Below are 12,184 nucleotides of genomic sequence, written 5' to 3'. Positions count from 1 at the left end.
CTAGTAGATTATAGCTACTACTATTTGTTTAATAATCCAAAATGGCCTTAGCCTTTGGGTAAGAAAAATGAAAGTTTTGCCAATCAAATTCAATATTGAATGAATTTGGATTTTCTAACATTTTTAGAATTCAATTAATACTTTCTGGGGTGGCGTGTTTTGGTTTTGAAAGTGGCTTGTATAGTCTTAGAATGTAGGTGTTCGACCCATATGAACTTAACTGGAAAAGTACAATCTGTAAGTCCGACTTTAAGTGGAAGATTTGAACCTTTTTAATCCTGGGGTAATAGCTTGTCATCATAGTGTTGCATGGACATTACTACATTACATTTAGGCATATTAGCCAACAACCTATTCATCTAACTATCAGTGTCCGAAATGTCTATACAAGCTACACAGGGTTACATTTAGGCAATGTTGAAACCATTCTTTCTAGTAGTATCGTTCCAGTCTTTTTTTGCTACATTTGTTATTGAAACTATGTAGTATGTTCTAGCAACTACTCCAATAGAACGATTCGTCCACATCCGTTATAAAAAATTTTTACCTAGTGACAATCAGACTAGCTTTGTTATATGGGACAGAATATTGACATGTAAAGAAGATTTTTGAACATAAAATGGAAGTCACAGAAATGTATATGCTCAGGTAGATGTGCGGACACACATTGATGGATCGAATTAGGAACCAAGAGTTCAGAGACAAACTAGGGGTTGCACCCATTTCTGAAAAAATGCGCGAAAATAAATTAAGGTGGTTTGGACATGTGCAGAGAAAGACTTTCGACGCTCCCGTGTGGAGGGTAGAAAGCATTATAATAGAGGACCCAGGATAACTTGGGATAAGTAAATAAAAGTTGACTTGCATGAGTTAAACCTCTCTGAGGACCTGACTACGGATAGAGGTAGTTGGAGGCACCATATCCATGCTTCAGCTTACTGATTCCTCTTCGATTACTTGTTTGTGTTCTTGTTCTCTAGCTTTTTCTCGTTTCTATCAGTATTATTAGTATTATTGTTTTCTTTTTATTTATTTATTTAATTATTACTTTATTTATTTATTTTAATTTTATTTTTATTTTTTAATTGTTTTTACTTATTTATTTTATCTATATGCATTTTTTTATCTTTTCCAATGCAAAAACTTCTTTTAATCTTTCTCGAGTTGGGGAACTCTTTTGGTTTCGCTCTCCTTTATGGATATGAGTTGCCGCCGTCCTTCCCTCCCCAGATACTGACTATAGTTTTTTATGAGCGAAATACACTGGATATGATGAAAATGACGATTTGTTCTAAAAAAATACATCAACTTGTCCTTCCATTTTTTTTGAAAAGTACAGCTATAGAATGACTTTCAATTGAAACTCATTTAATGAGATTTTTTTAGTTGTTTGGTAAGAGCATTATACATATAAATTAAATAATTGTACTAAGATTACGTACAATCATACTCGAATATACAAATCGCTCTTTATAACAAAGGGCATAAGGCCAAATACAATCAAAAGCTAACATAAATTGTTGCTCCAGATCAACCTAAGCAATATAATTAATTTCTCCTACTTGCATCGCATCGCTTTGCTTCACTTAAAATTTCATCCCGCGGATTCTCTATTAAAACTTCTTGCCTTTCAGAATACAACGGTAATCTGAATTTCAGAATTTTATGGACGAATGTAACAGGCTTGATTTCTTTAAACGGACTTTGATTGGTGTCAACTATACACGCACACTTGAAAGGTTAGCTTCCGAAGATCCAGTTTCTTCGTGAACCAAAGGTGCTTTTTCTGCCAAAAACAGCATGTTACAGACAAGAGTAACATACAAATTAAAATGAGTAGGAAGCTTAACCAACTGAAAAGAGGATCACTTACCCTTTTCGGAAAGATTAAGCATGTCCCTGTAGTTTCTTCATATTCTCCTATCTGGAAACACAAAGTATGGAATTGTAAACTAAGAACCAAAAAAGAATGCAGATGCCTTCAATTCTCAGCCTCGCTTGAAGTGACCATGTTAGAAATAACACATGGTAACAAACAAAATGAATATCCATATCCATATATGGAAAATGCAAAATAAGAGTTATGTCAACAACAATAACAACAATATCAACGCGTTAATCCAAAACTATGAGTCGGCTACATGAACCAAACAAATAAATAAAACAAATCAATGTGAGGTCGTGGAAGACTATTGACACTAAACTGTGTGCAACTTCCAAAGAAGAACCACCCTCAACAGACTGGATCCACAAGAAGTTAAACGGAACTAATAGAGATAATGACAACCCAAATCAGATTGTTGGTTACATTTCCCTTTTCTGGACAGAAGATGGTTCAAGTTATTTGGTTTAAGAAGAAAAGCTAAGAGAATTGGAAAGGCACTGTAGAATTTCGGCGGAGCAATTCTAGCAAGGAAGTAAGGATCAATTAACTACTTACTAATTTCACTGATCAGAAGAAAAGCAAGGTAAATGCTGCCAAGATAAAAAGATACGCACTAAAAGATCGAAACCCACACCCCACATTTACGCCACTCACCTATGCCGACTCTGGCCAGCTTGGTTTTTATTCATCCTCATAGAATCCAACGCTTGGTATTTATTCATCCTTCAGAAATTCCAAGCACATAGAGCATATTTCACTTGCAGTTTATCAATGCTTGGTTTTATTCATCCTCATGGAATCCAACCAACAAATCTAATTCCATTTCACCGTGTCTATCAACTTCAAACATATTATACTTGAAAAATTTTGAAGCCCTCACCACCCCCCCACCCCACATATTTGTTAAGAATTAAAAAGAAAAACTCTGGGTCTCATTTGAAAATGTTAGGATTAGTATTTAGGACTTGATTAAGCAAATGAACAAGTTGTTAGTATTTGTAGAGAAGGCCCCAAGTGTGCACTTAGTATTGGTTGAGGGAGAATCAACCTAGAACATTTCACTCTTGCACTTATTGGAAGAAGCAACCTTGGGCATCAAGGCATGCAATGAAGCTAGGACAAGGACAGAATGGCTAGAGGGAAGGAGCATGAACCTGGGACATGTTGCACAAGTTGAGATCCAATCGGAAGCAGTCAGCACCACTATGCTCGAGCAATCACTATTATGATTGAATGCTTCAGCAGGTCTCTGACTCGCTTTTGCTCCTTGTGCTGATGTCTTACCACTTGTAACTACTTTGCCTTATGTTTTCCTATAAACACACTAGTCCTAGGTCATTTGTTAGCAAGCCAAAAGTCTCATTTGTAGCTCTCCCTTCTTGCTTAGTTTATTACTCCCTAACTTAGCCTCTCTTACCCATTCTAATCTCCATTGTAATTCCTTCAAGTTTAGAGCTTTTGTCCTTCAGCACATTATAATATAATCCTAGTTAGGTATGGAGGATATAGCCGTATTTGGCGAACCACCTTAAATCTTTGTGTTATTTATTGCTTTGTTCATTTTTCAATTCATCATACCCTTGCATATTTGGTTCATATCATTGTGCACTACATAAGACACTCAATTTCTTCCTTAAGTATTGATATTGGTGTGTGAGTGTGATACGTGCGATTATTGCGCAATTTATGCCCCAATCTTAACTAAATTTTAAGCCTTTCCCATGCATATCTTACTCAACTAAGGCCTACTATGCTCAATTTCTATGATTTACGCTTGTGGTATAGTTATTTAAATGATTTAAGAAGTTTTTAGCCATTTTTTAGGAAGAATTAGCATGTTCGGGCACTAAAAGATTCTCGGGAATCGAAACCCAAGCCTTTGGAATTAAAGCGTCAAATTTCAGGCAAATTAGTGAAGGAGTCGAGCTTGGTCGACTGGGGGTCGACCACGTACCATTGCAAGTTCAAGGCACCAAAACACTTTAGAGGATTTTCCGCAAAAAAATAGGCCTTGACTGAACCAGTCGACCGGTCGACTTGTTCATACCTGCTGAGCACTGTTCATTTTTTGCTCGTGATCTCTTGCCTCAAGCTTTCTCCAATCCATCCCTTTGCGTACTTCAGCCCTCCTAATCCTGTGCATCTGCTACTAATGACGAAGGGGGTTGCTTGTTGGACTATCGCTACTATCATCATGAAAGCAAGTGGAGAAGCTCATAAATTTGGCTATAAATACTCCAAAGTTCTCAAGGAAAGGCACACCCATCAGCTCACAAGCTAAACCAACTCTCATTCTTTCTTCTTTTGCATATTCATACTTGAATGTGTTCAAAGTAGTTCTTCAGTCCAGAAACATTCCTTAGTTTTCATTTAAACATTATCTTTAGCACATTAATTCTTAATTTCAAGCCTTTGGGTTGTAATCTTGTTCATGAACTCTTGTAGTTGGAAGTAGTTTTCATTAGTAATTCAGGACACTTGGGTATTTTCAGAATATTGTAGGTTTAAGTATATAACTTATTGTGAAGCACTTGAATATTACATTGAAGTTCTTGTTCTTATCATAGTTGTCTTCAACCCCTCCATTGTTGAGGGTAGTAAGTCTTCTAAATTTTTATGTGAGTTCCATGGTAAGGAATCGAAAGTTCATTTCAATCTCCATCCATGGACAATTTTATGTTGATTGAATGTATTGAGCACTTGTGAAGTATGATTTCATGCTAGTAATGAGTAGCCCAAAAGCTAACTTTATTAGGCTTCCTTCGAGACCTAGTCAGCCCTTAGGATGATTGCTTCTTGTTCAACATAAATTGGAAGTCATAAGCTTATATCAGAAAGTAAGTAGTATGGTCGAGTTCTATGCCCAGAAACCGAATCTCCTAAACCATATAAATAACTATATAGTTCCTATGCCCAGAAGTTGTGGAACTAAAATAGAAAGACTTTTCTCATCATAAAACTTGATTAAAAACATATTTTCAACCCATCCCTATAGTAAATCAAGAAGTTAACTCCCCAAACTCTAGTCTTTACTTTTATTGTTTAAAATTTGAATCATAAATTTTTTTTATAACTCATCAAACCAAATCCCAAAAATCTTCATTGTCATAAAAATTCTACTTGTTACATAAGCATTTTCCTGAGGATCGACCCCTTACTTACCACTAATGCTAGTCATTGGGAGTATTTAAGGTGTATAGTTAAATTATTGCATAGAGAGGACTTAGTCAAATCATCAACGACCATAGGACTACATTTCGACCCCTCTATCAATTTGTTACTCATTTTCAAAGAAGAATTTATAGGAGCCAAGATTGAGACAAAAGACCTAAAAGGCCAAAACTAGAAACTCCAGGTCCATATCCTATTTATATTTTAGCAACTTGCAATGTCACTGTGGGAAGCCCAAGGGCATAGAATTTCTACTCAAATAAACAACGGAAATCATCATTGAAGTGCTTTGATCTTGCACTTAAAGCTTTTTCTACATAACACCTTTAAAAATTGTTCCGGTTATCTTTAAAACACTTGTGTGAACTTGGTCTGATTAAAAAGTATATGTCACCTTTCTCTTTCGATAAAGCTTGCAAAGATATTTAAAGAGTTGAGAAAATCTAAAGAGGAATAAGGAACTGCAAGTCAGTAGCAGGCTTACATATCACTACTATGGTGAAATCAAAAAATCAATATCAAGTGAGAAAATCTAGGGTTGTTTAATAGATTGACTAGATTCTTTGCCACAAAAACCACCTTTGGAAAACAATAGAGCACTTGGATGAACTATCAATTAAAGAAAGAAATATAAGATGTAATGTCACAACTAACTAAAGCTAATAAACTCACCAGCTTCAGTTTGTCTCCTATGGTCATAATTGGGATGGCTGTATCCAAATCCTGCATTACAAGTCCATAAGTCACATATAGAACATAAATAAGTAAACTATAGTAAAGAGATGAACAAGTCCATAAGTCATAAAGGGAGGGGCTGACGGCGGTGGCACTAGCAATACAAATAGGGTTTTAATGATATTTTTTCCTTAGATATTTTCTTTTTATTTCTTTTATTATTTAAAGTATTTATTATTCAATCTTATTTGTTTCAATTTTAAATTTTAAAAATATCAAAAATAAAAAAAAATGATAAAAAAAAAGTAACAAGTTGTACTGGAGCAAATTTTTAAATGCTTTAAATGCAAATACATTTAAAACATGGGATTTTTAGATAAAAACTTAAAAGGTGGGAATTTAATAAGTTGATGAGGCAAAGGTGGAAATTTTTATTTCAATTTTTCCCATTAATTAATTATCAAGGTCATTTAGAAGAACGATAAGTAATTTGACACAAGATAAACACTACCCTCACAAGTTTTAAGTTTAAACGTACAGATAAAATGTAGGGCTCGTAAGTCGTAAGGAGTAATGTCAACTTGGCCACAAACAGCATCAAGATTAAGCAATACATATTCTTCTTGCTGAGGGTGAACAACGTTCATGGCATCTAGTTCCTCATCCATTACCTGTCAAATAGTAAAACTATACAAAGGTAAGACAGCAGAAGCATCACAAAAATTCAAATTTAAACTACGCTTGACAACAACACAACTGTTATTCGTGTTAAGAGGGGAGAAACTGAAATTCCTTTTTTTTTCCTTTTTCAGCAACAACCTAGTACTGAAATTCACTCAAATTCCTATTCAGAGAAAGCATGAGTCCTTATCTCTAGTTCTCATAGGTAAGCCTAGACTGATATTCGTGTTAAGAGGAGAGAAACTGTGTGCTAAACTAGTAGATTAAATGGAAATCAAATACTTAGTCCCACAAATAACCATTGAGGCATTTCTTGAAACATCCTGTAGGAGGCTCTAACGTCTCACTCTAGTTTAGTTTACCAACTACATCAAATTAAACCCAAATAAACCTATATCACAATCAGTCTATTTCTCCTTTTTTTAATCCCCAATCATAGTCCATAATGTTTCCTAACTGAAACTATACACGAAGCTTACTTGTTTCATCAAGTGTGCATTTCATGTCTCCACAAAATGTATACAAATCATGAAACAACTAATTTCGAACAAAGCTTGACCTATTTAGTCATTTTAGCTAGGAAATAGCCAAAAATAGGAAATAGCCAAAAATATTAATAAGTGTAATGTTTCGCCAGCAAAGGCTTTTAGTGACTTGTTTCTCCATGATTTTTTTTTTTTTTTTTTTTTTTTTTGCTATCAATAAGTTCAAATAGCGTACATGCCAAAATGATAGCTAATCATATAGAACCACTCAAACCAAGCAGAAAAAATTGCAACAATTGGTTTAAGAGTTAAGATCTTGAGATGGTAATCCAAGATTCCAAGGACCAAACTCAGGCTTAGCACCAACAAACTAGGCCTGGCAATTTCGCATATAAACTAATCCTATAGAGAGAAAATGTATACATTGGGCAGGTTTAGAGCAGATCAGATCATCAGAGGCAGAGCTGCATGGCTATTTCAGGCCAAAATGGGGCCCTTGGATCTTGGCTTGAGGGGAAAAGGAATATTACTACTGAATGCAGGAGTATTAATATACATTAACTTCAAAGATGGTCCATCACACCAGCATATCCAGCTGAAGATTCAACCAAAAACCCAGTAACATAATTCTAGCAACATCCCGACAATAGGTCAAACTAACCTATAGAAAAATTGCATGACAACCACGGATAAAAATTAACCTTCCCATTATTGGAATCCTTCATTCCTTTTACTTGCAAATTCTTCTTTGACAGCACGTAGCAGATTTTTGTAATTAATTGAATCAACAAGGTGTTTCTCTTTCAACTCTTTTACAATACTCAACGCCTCTGAAGCTCTTCCTTTCCGGCAAAACTCGTCCAGAAGTGTCTTGTATGTAATAAGATCAGATGGAATCTGCTTTTCAGTCATCTCCCGCAAAACATGTAGAGCTTCCTGAACCACACCACCAATGGCCAAAGCATTCACAAGAGAGTTGTATGTTTTAGCACTTGCAGCAAAGCCCTTTTCCTTCATCTGACCAAGTAAATCCATAGCATTTTTAGTCCGGGCTTGAGCACATAGTCCATGAATAAGATGATCATAAGTGAGAGCATTGGGGGGACAGCTATAAACGACACCCATCTGGTGAAATATCCTCAAGGCATCATTAATATGATTTGAAAGCACATACCCTTGTATCATAGAATTAAGGGAGAAAATGTCAGGCTCAATTCCATCATTTAACATTTGTCTGAAAAGGCACTCCATAGTACCCATGTACCAGTGATTGATGTATGTATCCCTACGACGACTAACAAAAGCAGCAAACAAAAAGTTGTAGGTCCTAATTGATGGCATGCAATCTGAAATTTTGGACTTCTTCATGTGCTTGAACACAGTAATGGCTCTGCTCAGCTTTCGGGCTTTAGTGAAGTAGTAAATAACAGTATTGTATAGAACTTCTGAACCAAAATGAGGAAGATCAAAGAGTTGATCAACAATACTATACATCTCTTCAATCATCCCGGTAACCCCGAGCTTTTGAATGGTAATGTGGTAAGTATTTACGCTATGCTTAAATCTATGTTGCTTTGATGCCCAATTAAAAAGTTCTAAACACACCAAAGGATCGTCTTCCAAAGCAATGACATTATGCAAATCATCAGCACTAAACCTTGCAGGAAGTTGGGATATAGCCTTGTTAAATCGATCCTCATTAAGCACAGTTTTTTTAGCTAGTCTAAGCCTTTTATTAACCCGTTTCCTATAAGCTCGAAAAAATGGTCTATGGGACTTGGAAGAATACCACAACAAGCTGGTGCAGTTCAATTTAGAATAATGTGAATGGATGACAATGGACGGGATGATATTAGAACTAGCAATTCGGGCATTGGCATTGATTGCTCCATTAGGTGGCTTGAGACTGGTAAAACAAGGTTGATGAAAAGAACCAGAAAATATAAATGTTAAACACCTAGACTGACCACAATTGTACAGCCTCAGATTTGAGATGAGAATTGATCTTGCAGAGTACATTTCCAATTTATTTTGGGTTCACGAACATCCAATGCTATAAATACATATAAATGTTTACTTGCCAGTTATTCATTTCCAAAATAGAATAGAACCCTTTTCACTTTGGCAAAGAAAAGAAGATGCTTGCTGTAGATAAAAATAACTGAATTCAAACAGAGACAGCCCCAAAAAAAGCTTGATTTTGATGACAAGATTCTGGAAATAAACAGCCAAGTGAACCTACAATAGCAGGACCAAAAGATAAACTATAAGTTTGTCATTGTTGGAAACACAAACTGTAAAGCAATAACAATCTATGAGCACACAACTTTTCTTCTCTAGATCAAGAAAAGAAAGCTGGACAAAAACAAAATTAAACATCAAAAAATAAGGAATTTGTGCAAAAGAAACAGAAAAAAAAAAAAAAGAGATTTAACAACAAAATCACTTTAAATTTCAAACAAATTAAAAGGACTTACATATCTCATTAGTTAACTGATGAGCTGAGAATTTGAAGGAGAGGAAACCATAAAATTGGGAGATTGGGAGGAGGGAGAGGGAGGAATCAAAAGTCTTAAAAAATAAAGTTTTCACTACCATGAATGAAGATGTATGGAGAAGGATAGTAGAGCAAAGAGAAATTGATTTCACAAAAGTGGAATAATGGAATGTTGTTGCGGCCGTGTTGAGGCCAAAATTTTACTGGGTGATCATTATCGTAGGGGAGGGCAGGGTACTAATTTTGGAGCTACTATGGTGAGACCCCATCTCTCGGTAATCTCGGTCAGACAATCTCAAAAGAAAAAGTTCATATGCTAACAATTTATATTAGTTGGCCTATTTAACCCGTGTACGGGACGTGTCTTACGGCGATACCATCTCATACAAGAATTTGCAATATTTTTGAAGGGAAAGTGTTCCTATGTAAATAATTCATCTCAATCAAGGCACATAACACGCCATCATATGAGACGTTCTCGAGGTGAGATTATCATTATTGGGCTGGCCCAATGTATATTTACAGTCTTAAAGTAATCACTTATAACCTTGAAGTGTTCAGTTACAAGTTACAATCTTAAAGTGATCAACAATAACATTAAAGTGATCACTAGCAGTTAATGATCACTTTATATCCTAATAAAATTATAGAAATTTTCCCTCCAATTCACTTATTACTAAATTTGAATCTGAAATTAACTTGCTACATAAGATGATTATTGTGTACTAATATGACATATCATTCTTGAGATATTTCATTCATAAATAAGCCTAGAAAAATTATGTAATATATATTAATATAATCAATTTTCAATGATATTATAAATTAAAACTTTCTAATGTAAACAATGCTTTGAATGTAAATTTATTCATATTTTTTAACTTCTTCAATTCTTCAATTATTTATATTAGTAGAGTATATAATATATTAATAGGGAGACACATAATATAAATAATTAAAGAATTTATATAATGTATTTTTATCAAACCTAATGTCTTTCATTGCAAAAACATATTAGTGTATGTGAATTTTCACATGTTATCTTACAACATAATTAGACAAATTATTGAATAATACATCAATAAATATAATTAAGAAAAGAAAATATTATACAAGAACCTATCTAATACATGACATCCCAAGTACTTTTTACCCCTGTTAATTCCTATCCAAGCGAGGCCTATATGTTCAAGAACCCTATCTTGAAGGGTTATAAATAGGGGTAATTAACGGGCGGTTACAAGGTCAATTGTCAAATGTGTTTTGAACAAATATAAGAGAGCAAGTCACCTATCGGGGCAGGAACTAATCTTGAATAAAATCATATGATGTCGATGATATTCAAAAAATTACATCCATCAATGTATAGCCAAAATGAAAAACCCTAAATTGATAACTCCAAACTTATTCCAAAAAAATTCAATTAAATTCATACAAATTCAAACAAAAACGTTAATGGACAATTGTAGAATCACATAACTGATCAATTGAAACTCCAACAAATTCCAACATTTCATCAATGAACCCTAAATTTAAAACTTTACCAAATTAAGCCGAAACCCTAATATGATTAGCAAATGTTAATGGGCTACATCAATCATGAATTAACAATATTTAACAATTAACATTCAAACAATTTTATAACAATTGCACTAATTCAAAACCTTTTTTTGGAAAAAGAAAACAAAGTAAAATGTAGACACATACATGTATACACAGGCAGCGGCAACAAGTGGTTGTCGAATTAGGCGGCAGACAGTTGATGGTGACTGAGCGACGGCTGCAGACAACACAAGGCGGAGGACGGAAGGAGTTTAAGTCAATGATAATTGGAGGCTGAATGTGTTAACTGTCTACAAAATGTCATTTAATATTAATGTCGCATTTCCACTTTCTAGTCAAAAACACAATGGATCGTTTATTTAATGTACATACGCCTCTGTTTCTTGGCAAGGTCCTAGTTCGATTCTCATATAGCCATCCCTTCCCCAATCAACCCTGTAATCAAAAAAATATACTTCATCTAATATATTGTTCCAATTTCATATATTTGGATTTGGATTTGGATTCGGATTCAACTCTTAACTTCAAATGATTCATTTTCGTTTCAGTTATGCTATATTGATACCATACAACACTATTTTCAGTAATCCAGTAATCTTCCAGATTCGAAATTATATTTACCCAAATCCTGAAAAATTACTCTTCAAGGTCTCAATAAAATCATGTATCTGGTAAGAGTTACACTTGATTTGCATTTCAATGGCTCATACATCAATAATCAGATAACTAAAATTCAAAAAGGGGGCAAATATACCTGCTTCAACGAGCCGATAATAGACGACAACTCAGGATACAGAAAAGAGGGTGTAACGACGGACTGACGAAGGATTATACACCCAGGTAAGAAGTAGAGATGGGGAACGGTCAAAACCCTGTTTACATACTGTTTTACCCTCTTTTTAAGAGATTTGGGGTACGATAAATTTGAAGGACGGAATGAGACTTTATTTTAAAATAAAGTCTAAATTTTTGTTTGTTTGAAGGAAATGAAAATAATGAATAGGATTAAAAATAAAAAATTTTTTATGATAAATGTTTTGGGGGAGGGTGGTAATTGAGGGTGAGATATTCGTTTTTTTTGTCTTTCTTCTACTTTTTTTCAAACGAACTCTTTCCACATATAAAGTCTCATTTAACATTACAAACACGAGATGAGACTTTTTATCATCAAAGTCTCATTTTAAAAGTCTCATATAAAATCTCACAAAGTCTCATTCCCACATGCCA

General features: G+C 34.4%; 1 protein-coding gene across 13 annotated transcripts; it reads right to left on the bottom strand.

The window, feature by feature from the left end:
* Positions 1 to 1,342: 1,342 nt before the first annotated feature.
* On the bottom strand, positions 1,343 to 11,914 carry LOC130807333 (pentatricopeptide repeat-containing protein At2g27800, mitochondrial). Of its 13 annotated transcripts, none has more exons than XM_057672513.1 (8): positions 11,712 to 11,894; positions 11,330 to 11,392; positions 11,102 to 11,247; positions 7,321 to 9,135; positions 6,270 to 6,418; positions 5,729 to 5,779; positions 1,874 to 1,924; positions 1,343 to 1,786 (listed from the first exon to the last, which is right to left on the bottom strand). In XM_057672513.1, exon 4 carries the CDS (start codon positions 8,914 to 8,916, stop codon positions 7,606 to 7,608), a length of 1,311 nt encoding a protein of 436 aa, XP_057528496.1. In that variant the 5' UTR covers positions 8,917 to 9,135; positions 11,102 to 11,247; positions 11,330 to 11,392; positions 11,712 to 11,894; the 3' UTR covers positions 1,343 to 1,786; positions 1,874 to 1,924; positions 5,729 to 5,779; positions 6,270 to 6,418; positions 7,321 to 7,605. The 13 variants fall into 13 exon arrangements, with proteins under 13 accessions (XP_057528496.1, XP_057528497.1, XP_057528486.1 ...); XM_057672514.1 differs by having other exon boundaries at positions 11,102 to 11,243; XM_057672503.1 differs by having other exon boundaries at positions 6,270 to 6,402; positions 11,102 to 11,392; positions 11,712 to 11,914.
* Positions 11,915 to 12,184: the final 270 nt, after the last annotated feature.

Source organism: Amaranthus tricolor, chromosome 3 (assembly GCF_026212465.1).
Source record: "Amaranthus tricolor cultivar Red isolate AtriRed21 chromosome 3, ASM2621246v1, whole genome shotgun sequence".
Taxonomy (NCBI): Eukaryota; Viridiplantae; Streptophyta; class Magnoliopsida; order Caryophyllales; family Amaranthaceae; genus Amaranthus; species Amaranthus tricolor.
The sequence above is the reverse complement of the archived record's forward strand: the minus strand, read 5'-3'. Positions and strand labels throughout refer to the sequence as shown.

Excerpts from the sequence above, each read along its gene's own strand:
- LOC130807333 (XM_057672503.1), bottom strand. The coding sequence starts at position 8,916 with ATGTACTCTGCAAGATCAATTCTCATCTCAAATCTGAGGCTGTACAAT.